The following is a 22,087-nucleotide window of genomic DNA, read 5'->3' as shown; positions in this document are numbered from 1 at the left end:
TGTTTTTGTTATACTTACTTTTTAACCTATCTACAGTGTCATAGCAATTGCTTAGGTGGCAAATTTATGATGTCAAATTTTTAGAAGATTCTGGCCTTTTTTATTTTCTTTACAGATTACTCCGAGATAAAATTAACAAAATTATTATATTTAAATTAAACACATCTACAGTGAGTTAAACTTAGTCCTTACGTCAGTACGTGCGACGCACACACACATGCCATATATAAACTGTATAAAATAGTAGATGCTTGCTAAATTTTAGACGACATTACAATAAATAAAGCTGCTTTTGCATTACTTTTTACCTTATTTATTTAAAATCATAGACCCGATTCTTTAAATCATATTGCTAAATGACAGTAAAAAAAAGTTGCAACTTAGCTGTATATACATGTTATATCAATATTTAGTGATGTTGGATGTTTTTATTAAATTTAGTGAATATTTTTAAATGTTTATGTTTTATTTGGAAATAATACATATATATCAAAGTGATATTATGTTGCTGATAGGAGTTGTGTACTTCAATTGAAATTTAAATTAGAATGGATCCTATAAATAGGTAGAGTTACTCAGTATTTTATATTAGTACACTTTCTTGAATGAGTTCAAAGAAAGATGGTAATTTCTATTATTTCTTCATGTTTGTAGGTTATGATTATAATTTTGTTTTCTTATATGTGCTATTTTTAATTAATTTTATATTAGAAAATGTATATAATTTGTTGTGAGGATCTAGGTTACTTCTCCAAATTACCTGCCTCAACATTTAATATGAATTCTCAAAGACAATATTAAAGATCTGAGACTAATAGGTGTTAAATGAGTTGTATTCTGGTGGTATTCTGTCTATCATCTTGGATGGCATAATATTTTTTTTTTATGTTGCATGGAAAATATTATTTAATGTATTTATTGCTAGTGCCTAACCAAGCATTGTTGGAAAATATATATTTTATTTTCTTATAAAGCTAAAGACTGAGATATTAAAAATAATATTGTTTCATACCTTGATGGTATATCTACTATTATGCCTTTTCCTTTTTGGGATTTCTCAAAAATTATTCATTACAATTTCTAATCTTTATTGAGTAATTTCATTTCTGTTTTCTCAATGATATGGGTTGGTTATTCATTTTTGTTACAGATAAGGTTTTGTTTTTGTTTTACTAATTTATTTATTATTAATATTTGAGATAACATGTTGATTGACTGAATCACTATTAAAATAAAAGGTATTACTTTAAAGCCATGCTTAAGCGTAAATAGATTGAGGTGTAATTTGTATATTACTTTTTTTATTCCAGAATGCCAATCCAGGCGCCGCATTGGACGGACTATCTCAATTGTCCAGTGTGCTGCCGAGAATTTGGCCCCTCACCACGTAGCCCAGTCAGTCTCGGCTGTGGCCACACCCTTTGTGAACACTGTCTGAAGCATTTGCATAGAAAACATTGCCCTTTCGATCAGGTAATGTATAGGGCGCAACCAGCTGCTTTACTGTAATTGTAATTGCAATAAATAATTATGTACTAGAGTCTTTAAAAGCTATTAATAGCTTGCTCAGGCTGCCCTAGAAAATATTACAAAGAAATATATCCAACGTAACTCATGAATAGACCAGCTTTCTACTTGTTTGGCCATTACAAACACAACAATAAAAATCCTTTGTTCTTTAAAATTCATTCATTTATTAAACATTTTACTGCTATCAAAGTAAGTTTTAAATAGAAATCCTGTCCCTCTCCAGATAAATATAGATATGAATTAGAGAAAAGCCAATATGATTGTATGATTGGATATATTTGTTATTGTTGCTTATAGAATGTATTATTACTGGCACAGATAAATTTGTCATAGCAATATGTACTAATTTAACCTATTATTTCGATAAGCAGATTGTAATCCATACTATTAATATTATAAACGCGAAAGTAACTCTGTCTGTCTGTTTGTTACTCAATCACGCCTAAACTACTGAACCAATTTTCATGAAATTTGGTATGGAGATATTTTGATACCCGAGAAAGGACATAGGCTACTTTTTAACCCGGGAAAATGACGCAATCCCGGAAATCCCACGGGAACGGGAACTATGCGGGTTTTTCTTTGACTGCGCGGGAGAAGCTGCGGGTGGAAAGCTAGTTTGTTATAATTTGTTATTTATAAAATGTATTCTTACTGGCACAGATAAATTAACTACTTATTTTTATAAGCAGATTGTATTGGTAAATATACTTTACTGATCATGTTCAATATTCCAGGCTGCGATTCAAGCAGAGCCGGAGGAGTTGGCCGTCAACACGGCACTCCTACAGTTGGCGGGCTATACACCCCCGCCGCAGCCCTTCCACCCGCCAAGCATTCAGGCTTTATCGGAAACTGACCGTCATGCTTATGATGTCGTCGTCCGGAGTCTTGAGCACCTCGCCATTTACCTTAAATTATGTGGTAATTCTTTTTTATATGTTGAACAAGATTATTCATCAAATTAAAATAAAAGTCAATAGCATTTAAGAAATAAGCCAATATGAACAAATGCCATAGAAATATATAACATAAAATTATACAACAACAATTGTTTGAACACTTTTGTGTATTTCTTTAAAAAATGTAATCTATAGTAATTAATTGCTACAGAATGTTAGTTTCATATTGTCATAATTATTGTATAAATCAAATTTGTCATCTGATTTAATATTCTACACAATGTGTTAAAATTCAATAAGTTCAAATAATTGTTAGCATACATAAAATCAACGTTGTATCATTTTTGAGAAGACGCGGTTGGCGCAGTGGTAAAGTAACTGCCTACTGAGCCGACGGTCCCGGGTTCGATCCCCGGTCAGGGCAAATATTTGTGTGATGAACTCAATTATTTGTTCTTGGGTCTGGGTGTTATTATCTATATGTGTATTTATTAAATATTATATTTATCGTCGCCAAGTACCCACAACACAAGCTTACTGTGGGACTAGGTCGATTTGTGTAATTATGTCCTATAATATTTATTTATTACTAGCAGTCCGCCCCGGCTTCGCCCGTGGTACATAATATTTACGTTTTCTCTACATAAGAACCATCCTCGTACTTCAAGGAATATAATAAAAAAAGAATTATCGAAATCGGTTCAGCCGTTCTCGAGTTATGCGCTTACCAACACATTTTGCGATTCATTTTTATATATAAGATTTATTTATTTATTCGAACAGCGAACAGCAGTATCGGGAATCGTCTATCCCGGCCGATGCAAAGGAAGCTGGTCACTCTACTGCAGTGCGCTATAACAGATGAAGAGGGCCGCGGGAGGGCAGCTCGGGCCGCCCGTTCCTTGGGAGAGAGATCTGTTACCGAACTTATTCTGCAACATCAGGTTATTGCTTCATTTGCAGATTTTTGACGTGACAATGTCTTACAATTCGATAGAGCCGCCTGCACGCACGAAAAAACATGACTCATGCGGCGTTACCTCGCTCTGAGGCGTTCCATGTAAGGCTTGAAGTGCAGGCGAGAGCGCGGAACGAGCGACAAAGAAGCACAATCGGACGTTGTCACGTTCAACTATCGTCAGTAAACCGACTTTACAGACAACCAATTTTTTAGCTACTATTACTTGCAGGCATTATTGAATTTAGATAATAAATTTACTTAAAAGTAGGAATCCTTACTAATATTATAAATGCGATAGTAGATTTGTGCTTCGTTCATGTCGCCGTCGACATTGTGTGTCTGCTAAAGATATATAAATTCGAGAATTTCGACCCTTTAGTGTATATATTATATAGTAATGTAAGTAATAGCGTTGTGAGCTATTTTTTCACACAAAGAACGTTTTAGGTGTTTGGGAGTAAAATATATAAGTAAGGGCGTTTGTGCACTACAAGGAATTTTACTGTCCGGCATTCCGATTTTTTACGGTCCGGTATGGCACGCCGTTAATCTAAATACTAGCTTGTGAACTATACGTAATTTTACTGTCCGGCATTTCACTTTTCCCTATTCCGGATGGTTTTTTTTTGTCTACGAGTCGCTGTAGGTATAATTGTTTTCGAATGCCCACTTGCTTGGAGTTTGCTCTTTTTACTGCATATGCTAATTGAAAACAAGCTCTTGTTTTACTTTCTTTTAGCTTTCAATGTGATTTGAGAAGTCGGTATTGTTATTTTTATATACATTGACCAAGCATTGACCTATAATTATTATCTAAGTAAGTGTTGGTAAGCTAAAGTTTAAGTGGGAATAGCTTTAGCTCCTCGTCAGCGATTAAAATAAATAAGTGAAACACGCATTTTAAATCTCTGTCGGAAATTTACTTTTTTTATAACGAAGTAATATAATATTTCATCTTCTATATTTATTACTCGTTTCTTGTAAAATGCAAAAACAATCATTTGTGATAGCATTATACCGCCAAACTTCCTTGAACTGTACCGCACTGATCCGAGTAAAGACGGACAGGTGCACAAGCAATTCATCGGTTTTTTCATGCCATACCGGACCGTAAAAAATCGGAATGCCGGACAGTAAATTTCCTTGTAGTGCACAAGCGCCCTAAATGTTCACATTAGCGACATAAATAGGAAATATCTGGCTTGCCCCCATTGAATGTCAAATTATGTATTTTTAACAAAAACTTTTAAACATCTTATTGGATGATATTTTGTGAAAAGATTATTTCTGTTTTTCAACAAATAAGTCAATTATCCTCATGCTCAGACTTCTCAAACTTTACACGTAGAAGATTAAGAATCGAATAATTATCAATCGATCATTATTTTTCTGATTAACAATATTACATGAACTCCCAAACAAGAGTGTTTGGACGTTCATATGACCATTGTATGTGGTTCCATTTATTCTTAAACTAGTATATCGTCCGCGAAAATTACCATTGCAATGAGTTATTTCTACTCCCATATAATACTATCTCCAAACACAAAAATTCATAATATCATAAAATCGCTATGTTTTGATGTGAAAGAAAGAAAAATAAATAAACACTTTCGCATTTATAATACATATTAGAAAAGATAACCATTCAGTTAGTTAAGTTTTTTAAGTTTTATGTGACCAACCCCTTCAGACTCGATTTTGACCCACTTTAAACGAACAGATTGAATTCAAACTTTTTTCACTTATCAAGGATCAGTGGCGATGCCATAATTTCATGAGTTTAAGCGTGTATTTTTAACTATATTAATTATTAATGTCTAAAATATGTTTTGTAGTTTATGGTATTGTGGTACATATAAATTTAATAAGTATATTATTGTAGAATCCGCAACAGTTGAGTGCCAACTTATGGGCGGCGGTGCGAGCGCGAGGTTGTCAGTTCCTTGGCCCAGCGATGCAGGAGGAAGTTCTCAAATTAGTTTTATTAGCCCTTGAAGATGGCTCTGCTTTATCGCGGAAGGTACGTATTGAGTATTTTAACTCAATATTGAGACTCGCTCTTTCGACTAGACGCATTAGAATAGACAAAATATTGTAATATTGACCACCGGACAGGGCAGACCGGGCAATAAGCACTGTTAATCCTCACTTACAGTGTTAAATACTTGAAATTTGCCTTAAAACTCAAATATTCATTCAGCTAGACTGCTTTTAATATTTACAACTGGTTTTGAAAGTCGTCTCTATAGAATAGGCCAGGTAAGAAACACCGTATTTTCCTCACTTTCATTAGTAAATACTTGAAATTTTGATCTTTGTATCCTAAAGAGTGTATGTTTAATTCTTATTAGAATTGTCCGCAATTTGACAATCTAAATAATAGTATTCTATTCTCAGCTGTATTTCGTAGCTGTTTTGTAAGGAAACCTATATTTTACGAACCTGCATCGAACAAACGAAAATTATGATACATTATGAATCATAGCAATGTCTTCTAAAATAACAAGAATAAAAAGAGATTAAGAAGAATAAAAAGTTGAAAAGAGATTCTAATAAGGAATTGTGGCATATTTATAAAACTTCCGTAGTGAATATTTCAATTCAATTTGTTAATTTATGGCAAAACTCTACACAATTCTGCCAATGTCCTGTAGTGAATGGATTTTCCTTAGTGATGATTCAAAAGCGCTTTTAAACAAAGTCTAGTTGAATGAATAAATGTTTGAGTTTGAGTTTTTATGTTCATTTTTTAAGCTTGTATTAAGTAATGTTTTTTGTAATTTCAATAAATAATGTACATTCTTAATGTTGTGATTACTTACATATTATTTATATTACATAAATTGCACAGGTCCTAGTGATGTTCGTAGTCCAAAGATTAGAAGGCGATTTTCCTCAAGCGTCTAAAACAAGCATAGGTCATGTTGTTCAACTGTTGTATAGAGCCTCTTGTTTTAAGGTAAATATCATTCTTTATTTATTATAATTAGAACTAAAGAAGAAATTTCAGAATGATTGGGCAACATGAAATCGGTATCATATTCTATTCAATTGAGAGATTTTTAGTATTCACCGTAACTTGTGGCAACTAATGTAGTTATTAAAATACTTTTACAAAATTAGATATGATAATTTATTATTTGATCAAACATAAGTAGTTCTCTTAAAAGGAATTGCTTGTATGTTACCATCTGCATACTGTCCCACTTTGATAAACTATATTTTTAAAATATAGATGATATTTGGGTTAAGAATTGTGATATTCCGAGATCACTATTATCTACATTCGCAAAACACATCTACTTTACTATTCAAAATATCATCAGCCAATTTACTAAATAAATAATTAAATAACTTAACAAAATCAATTAACCCCCGAATGGCCCGATCGGTCCACGACACAATAGATTTTCTATTGTGTCTGTGATTCCGGGGCCTGAGTTATGAACAGTGAATGCCATATAATAATAAACTTACCTTATGTCCAGGTATCGAAACGCGAGTGCGACTCATCATTAATGCAACTCAAGGAAGAGTTCCGCACATACGAATCTCTGCGTCGCGAGCACGACGCGCAGATAGTTCAGATCGCGACGGAGGCTGGGCTCAGGATCGCACCGGATCAGTGGAGTGCCTTGCTATACGGAGATACAGCGCATAAGAGCCACATGCAAAGCATTATAGATAAACTCCAAACCCCGCAGTCGTTCGGTCAGTCGGTTCAAGAGCTGTTCATAGCGCTGCAGAGGTCGGGAGACCCGGCACAGCTCGTCGTTATGAGCATGCCGTTAGATAGACTTGCCAGTATCGATCCTAGTCCAGGTATCTAATTTTGGTCACTAATTAGAGAAAAAATTGCGACTTTTTGTATAAATAGTTCGTTTTTTGAATTTTCCTCCAATGGTTTGCACTGATTTTGCTAAAAAAATGCGTGTAACTATGTTTTTTTCAATTGGAATAATAAATAATCACCATAAAAATGTTCTATTTATAAATCTGACAGGAAAATTCGACAAATCGTAATTTTTCATCTTGACATTAAGGTGACATATTGCATTACGTTCATAAATCGAATATCTGTCCTCAAATATGTATATTTTTAATATTATTATTTTGTAAAGGAAACAAAAAACGTACCTTTATTGTTTAGATGCAACAAGTCCATCTTGGCAAACGCTAGCGGAAATAATAACAGCCGTAAAAGAAGTGGTCTCCGGTCTCGTTAATTATTTACAACAACAGACGACGGGCCGCGACTCGAATCACAACCAAAAGCACGCTATCCAAGACAAATCGGATTCATCAGCAAGTAAGTGAATTTTTTTAATTACGAATTTTTTAAATTACGAATATTTTAGTACAACTATTCGAATTTATTGTATAGTCTATGCATTAAATGCACGTCAGAACGTGTAGGCGCTTTGACATGCGCAATAATAAAGTATCCCACACGATTGGGGAAGAACCAATTCGCTTCCGTCGGTCGTGGTGACCGCACGTGTGACGCTCGCTCTAATATTCTGATTGAAATTTATTAACCTGTGCTTAAATATGTTGTATGTGAACATTTTCAACATCAAAGGTAAGTTTGCGAATTTTATGCGAATTGTTTGACATTTTTGCAATTGCGATTTTAATTATAATATACATATTGTGTTTTCTTCGTTCTTACATTGAAATAAAATAAATGCCGAAATGGACGTGCAACAAGTGTTTAGTAAAGAAACGTGAATAATTTATTTTAAATCATTTTACGTCGGTTGCAAGGAAATATTTAACTATGGGAGGATATATTTTATTCTCGATTAATTTTAATGTGCTATTTTGTGTATTGATTTTTACGATACTGCGTCGTAACATCTTAAACAAAGAAAAAAAACTTTACAATTCCGCAGAAGCGACTTAATTCTTTAATTGAATGAAAAATAACCTGCAAGCCATGCTATTTATTAATTTCTTACTAAAAATCTTAAGATTGATTATTTTACTATAGTTGTTATTTTTGAAAATTTGTAATAATTAATCCAAGGAACCAAAAATAATTAAAATCCGTTCAGAAGTTTTTGGATTATAAATTGTGTAACTGGATTTATTATAACAAATACATCATGATATTACAACCATGAAGGCAACAATTTTATAAAATAATGCGGGTACTTGTAAAATTTTATTTTATAGACGTGATATCATATGATTTCAAGCGATTGTCCGAGTAATAACGCTTTCACAGAATTTTAATTTTGTTTCTTATTTAATTTATATATTTATTGCATTCCTATTTTTTATTTCTATACGTAAAAAAATATATTGAAATAAATATAGTGATTTGAAAATAAACGATTAAATTAGTATTAATGCCAATTAATTATTTATTTTTCATTTAATATTAATGCGGCTGCGCAAGCGCATGATGTATTTTGAATTTAAAACAAAATGCCTTGGTTTTAACTACATTATAAAATGTACATTTTTTTATTTCTTTGTTTTGTGCTTTTTATTATATTCCAGTGTTAATAGAAACCTCGATAATTATTGTAATATGCATAATCTAAAGGTGAAAGAGAAAAATTAGTAAAAAGCAACAGCGAAAACTTTTTTTTACTAATAAGAGATGATGATTTTAAGATCGAAAATAAAATTTTAATTTTATAACGAAATTTACATTCCATTCGCTGTTGACATTCGCTTTTGTGTGAGCAAAGCGAATTTTTAAAGTTGTTTGATTACCTTTTTGTGTATAATTATTGATAATTATTATAAGTCGGATGGGATCATTATTACCAAAGCATTTAAATTTATATGATATATTAGAATATTATTATATAGTTAACAAACTTTATAACAATATTCGTTATTACCCGAATGCGCGACAATGACAGTCATGTTTTTCGAGTATATTATATGTACTAGCATTACGCCCGCATTTTTATATATTTTCATAGAAAAACCCGCATGGTTTCCAAGATAAAACCTATCCTATGTTAATCCAAGTTACCCTCTATATGTGTGCTAAATTTCATTGTAATCGGTTCAGTAGTACATATTTGCGAGAAAGAGGAGCAAATATACATACATACACATACATCCATCCTCACATGCTTTCGCATTTATAATATTAGTAGGATAATAGGATTAGTAGGATAGTAGTATAGGATGAACTTATCTCAAATTTACCTTTACATTATAAAAAAATAGCGAACTTTGACGACATTTTGAGTTCTTCTATACCTTGTATTGGTTTTTATTTTCCATTAAACGCAATCATTAACAGCTGCTCCTTTCAGCTGATTTTTCTGACCTTTATACAATTGGTGGAGGTTCTCTATTAGTAGAGTTTGTCTTTATTTAAGTCGATCATAGGAAATAAAACGATAACTTCGAACTTTATCTATCGAATGAAATTATCGATAAAATAAAGTAACACTTGAAATTATTTTTATTATAATAAATTATTAAAATGGTCAAGATATAAAAAATAGAAAACGTCGATGCGGGATTCAAACCCGCGTCTTTCAAGCCACGTCTTTTGTCGTGAAAGACGCGGGTTCGAATCCCGCCTCTAAGTATTTGAATGCCATAAAACAAAAAATATTAAAATGATCTACGTATCCCCGTCTATTAAGAATACAAACTAAAAGTAAAAGTATTTTGTAGGGGTATATTTATACATTTCTTTTATTTGAAATAATAGGTACTGAATTATAAAAACGAAATCATACACACGGTAACTGAGTAGTTTTCCCCAAATATTAAATCTAATAGTATTCTAGATATTCGAAGTTAATTGTTTTTTTACAAAAAGCCCGATTTTCGTCTATGAGCTGAGTATACATTTAATAATTTAAAATAAAATACGAATAATCACTTCTTCAATGTCATATAGTACAAATATCTTCAAAATCGATATTAACATAACGAAAAAAAAAACGAAGTGCAAAAAAATTAGATCTAATATATCTATTGTGATGTTCAGAAATGCATTATAAATAAGCCTTAAATAGCCTAACAATACGCCGTTACAAGACGTATACGATCGATATAGACTTGTGCATACAAAATGCTGAATACAATATGTACTAGGTTAATAGGTCTAGATGACAAGGATCAAATGCATATCTATGGAACCCTTGTTATTGATTTTGTGCGTTAAAATAGACTAACAGCATAGTGTTTTGGAAGACCCAGATTCTCTTACAGATACCTTTTATTGACGCAAAATTACATTGTTTGTTATGTGAATGTAAAATGAATTAGTAAATACAATAATAATAATTAAAGGCTGGAATACTTAGGCAGTTATTATTACTTATTTCAATTTTTATATAACGGCAGATCGTAGCATTCTTTAATTTCTTTTTGGAAATTCGCTAACGCTCCGAGATAGCCCATAGCGCGTCGTGATCACACTACAATATGCACATAGCGTAATTCGTGTCATGGCTATAACGAAAATGCTTACGAGGAGTTCTGATGGTCACAGACAGACCAAATGCCGAAATTCGTGTTGTGGCTAACTAACTATCCTTTGCAATGAAGAAAAGTCATGAATTAAAAAAAATGCTTATAACATTGATGCTTATAACATAATGTACAATTAATGAAACTCAATCTAAAATTTAAGGTTCAAGCAATTATTGAAAATTATTTCACATAGAAATTAAAAAATAAAATATATAAAAAAATATATATTATTACTGAATAACATACATAATACGAGAATTTATAAAAATATGATAGTACCTAACGGAGATAAAAAGTTGAAGTGTAACCAATAACAACAAGAAACCTGAAGTATGCTCGTTTCACGCATTCAAAAAGTGTGAAACAAACGCGCGTTTCAGGCGTTTGAAACGTTCCGATTTACGAACGAAACGTTAACTGTCACTTAACTGACAGCTAGAATGGATCAATAATGGTTTACGGTTGAAGTGCATCGCAACGAGCCGGCTCAACATATTCAACGGCGGTTGTTATTGAGTGATAAGTTACGTTATAAACATACGGAAAGGACTTGTTGACTGTATAAATAAATAAAACCTCGTTTTTGCGCTAGGCGCCCAGCCGTCTCGTTGAACACGGGGTTGGCGGTATTTCGCCCCTGCACTTATTGATCGAAGTGCGCACAAAGACTTTCTGTATAAATTTAAAATCAGTGCTATCAAAGTGCAGATCATTATGTGTGAGTGCCTAAAATTAATATTTTTTTATAGTATATTTAATTTTTTTACCGCTCCTTTGCAGTATTTTTTTTAATTACATACTTATACAAGACAATTACATATTACATATATTACATACCTACTCATTTAATATGTTATTTATCTCATTATCTATGATTAGAAAAATATAATATATACTTAGCATACATATACATATACATTATCAAGATGGCGGTTGAATTTAAATACGGTATATTTTAAAAATGGCGTATTGCAAGTGGGTTGTGAGAGGAGGCGTTGCACCCATCCCCCATACACAGTGGGTAGCACAAGTGGGTAGCATGTGTATTTCTGGAAAATATTAAACACGAAATCCAATAACCATTGTATTCCTGTTTCGAAGAATTCCTCTTGTACTTCTGTTTTTCAATTCTCAATTATTGTTATGGATTCTGGTTTTTGGATAGTATTTTAAAAAACAAATTTTCATGCATCCGTTTTAAATTCAGTAAATCAATAAAAAAATAAATAATAAATAAATAAAAAACACTTTATTGTACAATGCACAGATAAACAATACAATAATATACAAAAAGAATCTTCACCGTACAAATTGGCGGCCTTATCGCTTTGAAGCGATTTCTTCCAGGCAACCTTGGGATATAGGAAAATGAAAAGATTGAAAAAGGTAGATAGTGCATATACAAGGAGTAATACAAATAAATATAATAGATATGAGTAAGTTATAAAATTACATATAACGAAAGAAAGAAAAAACGTGCAGAAGAGGATATTACATATATAAAAATTTCAGGTAGAGAAATAGGTAAAACAGAACAGATGCAGAATGATTATGAGGACAGATAATATTTTTTAATTGCAGCTTTAAAACTATTCAAAGTTTGCGCTTGCTTTATTGCGGTTGGTAGGGAGTTCCACAATCTTACGGCTTGCACGGTAAAAGATGAATCATAAAATTTGGAGATGTGAGCAGGCATACAAAGCGTAAGATTGTTAGAGGAGCGCAAATTACATTCATGAGACGAGCCCAAAAATATAAATCTCTTTTTTAAGTAGGAAGGAGTTCTGGGATCGAAAAGGATTGAGTACAGGAGGGACAGGAGATGCGTATTCCGGCGAAGGCGGATAGGAAGCCATCTGAGTTGTGAGCGGAAGTCTGAGATATGGTCGAACTTGCGAAGACCAAAGATAAATCTTATCGCAAAATTTTGGAGGCGTTCTAATTTGTTTAAATGCTCCTCAGTAAGGTCTAAGTAGCTTGCATCAGCATAGTCGAGGATAGGAAGAAGCAAAGATTGTGCGAGCAAAATTTTCGTGGATATGGGCAAAAAATTGCGCAAACGTCTTAGCATTGCAGCAACACCAAAAATCTTACGACTAACGAGATTAATTTGCTCTGTCCAGGACAGGGTTTGGTCGAGAGTAATACCAAGGTTCTTTACAGTAGAACTGTAAGCTATTTGAACCCCCTCAATCGAGATCTTAGGTAGATCTGCAACAGAAACTCTGGAGATGTAATAAGGGCTACCTATTACGATTGCTTGGGTTTTATTTGGATTTATATTCAGTCCATATTTATGAGTCCAGCTTACAATAGTCCTAAGATCTTCATTTACACATCTTATTTCTTGTTCTAGACTGTCTATAGTAGAATGCCTATAAATCTGAAAGAAGAAAAATGTTGAATTAACTAACTAACCCTAACTCTTACTCAAGTTATGACAGAGGTGTTAACTTCTGATTGTGTTGTTACCCGTGATTAAGAATGTAGTTACATAGTTCAAAACAAAGTCGCTTACCGCGCAGAAAATTTTCATTAAAAAAACACTAAGTTTAGGCCTCGTGTCTCGGGCTATTTTTTAACTTGCGTCTTGTAGGTGTTGAGATTCAAGTTCGATAAGAAGAAGTACAAATATTGTGCCTAGAAAATGCTGCTGCGAGAGAATAAAAAGTGAGAAACTTCCGAGTAAATGATAAGGTTATGTAATATGATAATTAATTTTAACAAAAAATGAAACTACCTTCAAATGGTAAGAATTGGACAACATTTAACCGGCAGGCATTCAAATAAAAAAAGAAAAATCCAAATCGGTTCACATAAAGTTCTAAGGTAGCAAACCCAAAAAAACGGAACACCGAACACAGAACACGGTTGAAAAGATGTGAACGAATATACAGTTGTCTTGCAATGTCTACAGTTTAAATAACTACATAAAAAATCTTCATGCGTCGCTATAAACTACCACAAGCATACAGCGCATGTTTCCGTGTCCACTAGCCGATATGTCAAGTACGCGCCGCCACCGGCTTAAACCGATACGATGTCTCGGCTAGTTGACAAACGCAGAGTAAGCAGAAAGCAGAAGGAAAGCGAATTATTTACGAAATTACTTGAAATCTTGAAATAACGCAAACTATACAATCTGGTGCAAATTTATTGTACACCCCTAATCTTTGAATTCGACTGCATTTTTTTTTTATGTTCCTAATGTATTTTAAAAATACTACTTATTAGAGAGTAAAATTATAGTGTTGGGATGCATGGCAAATAGAATTCTTCGTTCTTCAATTTAGTTGTAGAACCACGTCTTGATTGTTAATACATAGTAGAAAATTCGCTTTAAAATCGTCTCTCGGACCAAAATTATTCCTGTGTTTTAAAACTTGGTGCAGTTATTCGCTAAGGTGTCCATCTGAATATACTAAAAAGCCAAGTGGGAGGGTCACAAGCCGCCTTTGGGAGATGGGGATAGGCTTGGGTCATTTTTACTATAGGTACGATCGATACTTTAGCAGATACAGAGGAAAGTTGTATGATAAAAATAAGAATAAAATTGTCTGTACTTTGATAAAAAAATGATAGAAGAATTCGAATTATTTGAAATATTTCTCTGAAATCTTACCAAACCCAAACCAGTTCCTTTTCCCCTTCTTCTTACGAGTTATCCTGTTAATAGAGTACTCTTATAAAGAACGAGAGACTTGGGGGCAACTGCCTCTTGTAATATTTGCTTTAAATCGAGAAGTCGACGGAATCCTGAAGCGTTGTAAGCTCCAATTTTTTGCCGATGCAAGTGGTTGTTAGTCTTATTTGTAATGACTGCCTAGTAGCATGTACTAATGCAGCTTCCATTTCTCACACATTCATAAGTCTGCATACTCATGCAAAAAAGTTGTATAATCCAGTGTAAGTTTTCAAATTGATTATTGCGTGTGCTTAACATATTTATATCAAATTTTATATTTGGTCTGATAATTTGAGAAATGCGCAATAAGCAAGCAACTATCTCTTAATAAGGGATTTAGACTACACCCTTTTTTAAACACCGACATTTATGTAACACTTTTTGTTTATATTTTTTCTGATCTAAATATACAGGGTGTCCCAAAAAGTAGTGATATACTGAAGCTGGGAGGTAGAGGACTTAGAGTGCTATCCGAATCACCCCCATGTGTGTTATGCGATTTTTCGTATTTTCGGAGTTATTACATTTTTTTCAATTTTTCATCTATCGCCGAGTACGATGAGATTTTTATTTATGGTGACGTGAATTATTGCGCTAGATGCTTGATTTTTTTTTGTGTGCTAAGCTGAAAGATAGGCCAATTCAGTATGGTAACATTTACTATCGTTAAATATTCGAATAGAATAAAAAAAGAATTAAATGCCAAGAAAGATAAAATTACCCAGTATGTTCATAACTTCAAGGGCCCATAAAAAAATAAAATCACATAAAAAAGGTTTTCCATTTGGCTTTTAAAAACTTGCTCTATCGATCAGGTAGCTACCCTAAAAATTTCATTTTATTATTCTGAAGGCTTCAATCGAAAAATTGAAATCTAAATGTGGTAAGTGGAAAATTTTTATTAACATGATGATCATTAAAACCAATAAATAGGTGTTAAATTACCAGAATTTTTTTAAAATAGCCCCGCTGTTGCTCAATGCAAGTGCGACATCACCGTAAAAAGTTGTTTTTTTAATGTCTGAATGCTTTTTTATCATTTTAAATGGTTTCTTCTGCAACTATGAATTTCCGGGTTATTTCGTCCAAATTGTGGCAGTCTCTCGTCTTTGTAGTATTCCCACGGAAAAAATTCAGTAGGGTTTATGTCCGGAGATCGTGGAGGCCAGGCTAAAGGGCAAAAATACTCTGAAAGATGGATTGGTCGTTGCAGCCTGCGCATGCGCCGGTGATGCCTGCTTTAAAGCCTGGCCTCCACGGTCCCTCGACCTAAACCCCATTGATTTGTTTTAATGGGGATACTAAAAAGACCTTGGCCACTTGAGAGAATGCCACAATTTGGACGAAATAACCCGAAATTCATAGTTGCAGAAGAAACCATTAAAAATGATAAAAGAGCATTCAGACATTAAAAAGACAACTTTTTACGGTGATGTCGCACTTGCATTGAGCAACAGCGGGGCTATTTTAAAAAAATTCTGGTAATTTAACACCTATTTATTGGTTTTAATGATCATCATGTTAATAAAAATTTTCCACTTACCACATTTAGATTTCAATTTTTCGATTGAAGCCTTCAGAATAATAAAATGAAATTTTTAGGGTAGCTACCTGATCGATAGAGCAAGTTTTTAAAAGCCAAATGGAAAACCTTTTTTATGTGATTTTATTTTTTTATGGGCCCTTGAAGTTATGAACATACTGGGTAATTTTATCTTTCTTGGCATTTAATTCTTTTTTTTTATTCCATTCGAAGATCTAACGATAGTAAATGTTACCATACTGAATTAGCCTATCTTTCAGCTTAGCACACAAAAAAAATCAAGCATCTAGCGCAATAATTCACGTCACCATAAATAAAAATCTCATCGTACTCGGCGATAGATGAAAAATTGAAAAAAATGTAATAACTCCGAAAATACGAAAAATCGCATAACACACATGGGGGTGATTCGGATAGCCCTCTTGGTCCTCTACCTTCCAGCTTTCGTTCATCACTACTTTTTGGGACACCCTGTATAAATCCTTTCCAGCATACCACTACAATAGTTTTTATCTATGAACAAACTTCTCTGTAGTCTTTTGCAAATAACAAGTCCTACTTGATATTATCTCATTCTTCACCATCTGCGTCCAGCTGTCATAACTATATCATCAGACCACCTAGTGGAAGGGCCTCCAATACTGCGAGTGGGTTTCCTGCGATTTGGTTTGTGGTCGCCAGTCAATAATGACCATTGATTTTAATTCCAGATTCTTTCCAATCCAGAGGCTTGAAGATGTCTTCTAAGGTAGCAGTGAAGACCTTGGGCGCAGGACGATATAAAATCTCCTTATCGTACGCTCTTTCGTATAGAGATTGATTTTGTGTTCTGGTCTAGGAGTCTAACTGTCGTATTGGCCTTGTCATACAATACTCTCAGTACTTCGATATACCTACAATATATTCTGCATCGATGAAAATCCTGAAGTACAGCCCAGGTTTCCACCCAATCAAACGCTTTCTCGTAGTCCACACTCCACGAATGCTAAACAGAGCGGCTCTTCGTATTTCTGTATAATCTGTCGTAGCATGTGTAATGTGTATATGATCCATGGTACTAAATGATTTACGGAAACCGACTTGCTCGGGACATTGGGAGTCACCTAACTTCCGTGTTACGCAATTTATTATTTTAAAATTATCGACAATACTTTGTATGTATTAGTTTATAATTCTTTAGGAGGGTATTTTTACCCTTCTTAAAAAATAAAACCACTACGCTTTTGCTACACGCTTTTGGTGGGGTAGCCTCCAGAATAACAGAATTGAATAACCTTTGTAGGACTTGCAGAATTGGTTTTCCACCAGCTTTAAGGAATTCAGTTATGATATCGTCTCCTGGGGATTTGTTTGAGAGCTGATCTAGTTTCATAAAAACTAACATCTGGGACATCATCGGTATGATGGTGAGCAAGCTTGGCTCTCGTATAAAATAAGAATAAAAATTATAAATTATACTATAGGGCTACTGTGATTACTGCGTCTGTCCAGAAATGTATGCTATATAAAAAAATCAGATAATACCTCACACTTATATTTTGTTCTCTTATCACTGGGTCACAGTCAGTAAAGATGCGAAATTTTATTAGTAAATTTAACTACAATATACCTTGTCATAAACTCCATCATTACATGGTTTATGTACCCAGGGCTGACTTCCGACGAGGGAATTCCTATACGGAGAATAGTGCAGACACACAAAGTACATAGATTTATACATAATATCGACTATTGTATAGCGTTATTGATAATAGCGACATCAGGCTATTATCAATAACGAGCAAAAACTTGCGTAAAATCAAGTTTTTCACATCTGATTTTTTTTTCATTGAATTGTTTTTCTTTTTGAAGCGAATATTATAAAGATTCTGTGAATATTTCGAGTGTCTTATGTTGTCGTTATCAATATCGAACGAAAAAGATGTTTTCGTCCTAGGTTTTAAGTATGGGTGTTAAACATTCGTTTTATTCCAATTTTTTGTACTAACTGTTATTTTTTTTTTTTTTTTTTTTTTTAAAAGGCACCCGCCATCACAGGGTGTTCGCGCCACCTCTGGAATATTGTCCAGAGACGTTATTTTCATTTTTTTTTTATTTATTTACAATCACAATTTATATCCACATAATAAATTAAAAATAGAATTATTACAAAATAAAAATATTACAAATACAAAATTAAATATTAAAATACTGGTAAATAAAATAAATAAAATAAATTCTACAACAATTGAAACTATCCCTAATATCACAGAATCACATCACACCCCATTATTTCGCTTATTGACTACTTCTACAATATATTTACAATATTTAAAGAAAGTATCCCTAAACTTATCCCCCAGGGCGGAAGGTAGATTCTCACCCGTCATCGCCATGCCTAATTTTTGTTCAATAGCATATCTATTGCTTGCAAAAATAGGGCACTCGAGTAACAGGTGAGGAACCGTCTCCTCTACTCCGGGCTGACATAGACACGACGGATTCTCCTTCAGCTTGAATCTGTTCAAGTAGAAGGCGAATCCGCCGTGACCAGTCAGTACTTGTGTGATGTGGTGTGTGATGTCTATTTTTCCGACTACTTTGTATGCAGCAGCAGCGCTTGGGAAAAAGAGCTTCGTGACTCCGGCCGTTCCTCCTACTTCGTATCTCCTATCCCATTCGCCAATCGTATCCTGTCTCAAGATACGCTTGACGAATGAAGCAGGACACAGATCGTAATCCGGTTTCCTCCTCAACCCCAGAGCGGCCCCCTTGGCTAACTCGTCTGCATTCCACAATTCTTAATGTGGGTAGCAGAAAAATAAGTCGACTGTTCAAATCACAAACAGCATTAGCAAATTTCCTGATTGTGCTGTGGAGACGGCAATTGAGTTTCCTGTAATTCTGTAAAAAGTTCTGTTTCCTATGATAGTGAGCCATGGCGGTAACAAAAATGGTTCTTTTGTTGCGCAGCGTTCGGACTTGAAATACATTTTTATCTTTACCATTTATTCCTTCGTGTCTGATGTAAAGGCATTGGTAAAGGGGTGGACCAGTGTCACTATTGCCCATTTCCTTTAATACTGTCCTAAACTATATTATTAATTTTATTAAAGTTCGCAAATATTCTATTTCTTTGTCGTACCAATACCATTTTTTCTAGTTAATACATATTATGTCAAATGAAACGAAGGAGGACCCTTTCAAAACTTTAAGGCACGTTTTACCCAATTTAAGTAAGTAGCTTTCACTTATAATACCACAAGAGCTTCAGTTTCAAGTTTTTCAGGAAAAATCACTCGCGCTTCGCGCTCGTGATTTTTTAACCTGAAAAACTTGACTCCTTCATTTGTTTGCAACGAACCTATCGGAAAATACCCGATAATTTTGAAGCTCGTGTGGTATTCGGGGGATTATTTTTCCGACCCAAATATCGACCAATAGATTTGCATTCGACGTCACGTGGTACAACCTACATGGTAGTACAACAACCTGTCAGTTTGACGTCAACGACCAGAGAAAATTTTCAAAAAATTATCAGTATAATACCATGTAGGTTGTACCACGTGACGTCGAATGGTGCAATTCTATTGGTCGATATTTGGGTCGGAAAAATAATCTCCAACATTGTTGCCCAAGACATTACGATTTATTTATTCATATTAAAATATTATTAAGAGCTCTAAAATATTATTAAGAGCTCTTTAAGTGACTATCGTCAGGAAGAGTCAGCCAGTATTATTTTAGCATTTTTGAAAATCAACATTCAACTAACGTCACCCGTCTTGCCTCTGCTTTTGCATATTTTCTTACCTCTCAATTGTCTAATGCGTACCTACGTACCTAAATTTTAACGATATCGGTATCCATGTATCGGTACCGAAGAAAGAATCTGGTTTAAAGGGTGACTTGTAAGAACAAATATAAACAATAATTGTTCCTTGTATCTCGATAAAAATATGCGTAGGTAAATTAAAAAATCGATATTTGTTTATTGTAAACGTTAAATTATTTAACGTTTGCAATAAACAAATATGGATTTTTTAAATTAACCTACGCATATTTTTATTACATAAAATTTTTTTTACATAAAAATTAATAATTATACATTGCTTGCTGTATACTAATAATAAATAATATACCTTAATATTGAATTACATCATATGAAATATGTTTTCAGGAAAATCCTTTCATTTCACGTATTGTATTCATAACAAAGGTCCATGCAAAATATATATTTTGTATCGATACGGATTTTAATACTAACATGATGTATTACGTACTTCAGATACCTGCAAATGCATTCATTTGTTCCTAGAATTCTGTCAAAGGGAATATTTTAATCAAAATTCTTCATTTACATTTGCAGGTATTCCTTTTATATTGACCAATGGAATACAATATGCGTATCTCTTATATATTTCATTTGGGTGATCTGCTCAACGATAATTATCACATTCAAGGAAGGTGTATTTACAGTTAAATGGAGATGAATTTGTTACAGTTTGTATACGTCAAAGTAGCCTAATTCATGCAAAGTTTCAATCCGATTGTTTTGATCTAAATTAATACAATCCCATCTAATCTAATCCCATCGAAAATTTCCACACTGTATAAAACTCAAAAGTGACTGACTGATTGACTCACTGACATAGTGATCTATCAACACACAGCCCAAATCACTCAAAGGATCGGGCTGAAATTTGGCATGCAGGTTGATGTAAGGACGTAGGCATCCGCTAAGAAAGATTTTGATAAATTTTGTCCCCAAAGGTTGTATGAAACTTTGTCAATTTTAAACCGATCGGATTTCTATTTATAAGTTAGTTTGATTCCCGATCGAAGCAAGTGAATTTTCGAAAATCATTGAATGTAGTCTATTTCTTTTTAAAAATAAAGGCATGTTTATTTTCAGCAAAATTTGCTAACTTCGGTATTTTTCCTCCAGGGCCCATCGAAAATTTCCACATGTGTGTGTATATTTAGATTATTGGGAGTTTTACGCGTAGCAACGGATTTGGCGATTCATTTTTATTATAAAGATTATCGAATCATTAGTATTTTTGATTTAGATTATAATCATAATCACCTCTTAAATTTTATTGTGTGAAATAACACACTGAGATATCTTGAGTAAATCAAAATGTAAATTCTTAAGCCCTTCTAAAAGCTAGCTATTCAGAATCCCATTGAAAGGTCATATTACGATCTGGCAGACAAATATATGGATGTATGAGACCTATATCGTTATCGTCATAGCTACGCCAGCAATTGGATCCTGTCTGGATTTTAGACCCTTTTGGGGTGAGGGGCTTAGCAAAATATTGTTACCTAAATGTATATAACTGTCTGTCTGTCGGTGAATATTTGAGTTGTTTAATACGCGCTACGTATTTTTATTATCAGGTAAACTTATATTGTGATTGTTTGTAGTGCCACCTCAAACGGTGGTAAATCTTTATATGTAGATACACATATGAATACAAAGTAAATACAAAAGATACAAAATGATTAAAATATGTATTAAAAAATATTTCGTACGTGCATTATTCGACAGATGGTTCTCAAGTTAGTTTACTTCTATATTATTACGTGTTGAACAGAAGTTAGAGCCGTTAGAAGCAAATTAGGAATAGGTGCGGAAAAAATAGCTCAGTGATATCGTTGGCCATCACTTTTTACAAATTTAAGGTAGTGGTCCACAAGGGACCAGCCCCAAATTTCGTCAATCACTTCTATCGGACTGAAATTTTGTACAATGTTTGAGATTAGCATATCATTATACAATATACATGGTGACCGTCAGCGGCCTATGAGTTGAGCTTTGGTACATAAAAAAGATCAGTCATTTCTTCTGGCATGAAAATTTGTAGGATTAATACTAAGTTAAACCACTGATGATGTGAGAGTGGAGTACGTTTCGTGACGAATGGTTCCACACCCCACAGAAGATCGGTGTGAGATAGTAGCATGCGAGTGCTACTAAGTTTCGTAAGGTGAGTGGAGGTCCCGGAGGTCCATTT

At 33.5% G+C, this 22,087-nt stretch overlaps 1 protein-coding gene across 3 annotated transcripts in view; it reads left to right on the top strand.

Moving 5' to 3' along the window:
• roq (RING finger and CCCH-type zinc finger domain-containing protein roquin) overlaps positions 1 to 22,087 on the top strand; it is a 38,252-nt gene that overhangs the window by 156 nt on the left and 16,009 nt on the right. For all 3 annotated transcript variants that reach the window (XM_090102718.1, XM_090102727.1, XM_090102709.1), the window contains exons 2-8: positions 1,311 to 1,473; positions 2,268 to 2,454; positions 3,216 to 3,376; positions 5,279 to 5,416; positions 6,248 to 6,355; positions 6,885 to 7,218; positions 7,547 to 7,705. In XM_090102718.1, coding sequence (XP_089958844.1) covers positions 1,312 to 1,473; positions 2,268 to 2,454; positions 3,216 to 3,376; positions 5,279 to 5,416; positions 6,248 to 6,355; positions 6,885 to 7,218; positions 7,547 to 7,705 — 1,249 coding nt within the window. In that variant the 5' untranslated portion in view covers position 1,311. The remainder of the gene's footprint in view (positions 1 to 1,310; positions 1,474 to 2,267; positions 2,455 to 3,215; positions 3,377 to 5,278; positions 5,417 to 6,247; positions 6,356 to 6,884; positions 7,219 to 7,546; positions 7,706 to 22,087) is intronic.

This window comes from Colias eurytheme, chromosome 1, assembly GCF_061535395.1.
Source record: "Colias eurytheme isolate Ceu_HAF_F1 chromosome 1, ilColEury1 Martin Lab GWU primary, whole genome shotgun sequence".
Lineage (NCBI taxonomy): Eukaryota > Metazoa > Arthropoda > Insecta > Lepidoptera > Pieridae > Colias > Colias eurytheme.
The sequence above is the reverse complement of the archived record's forward strand: the minus strand, read 5'-3'. Positions and strand labels throughout refer to the sequence as shown.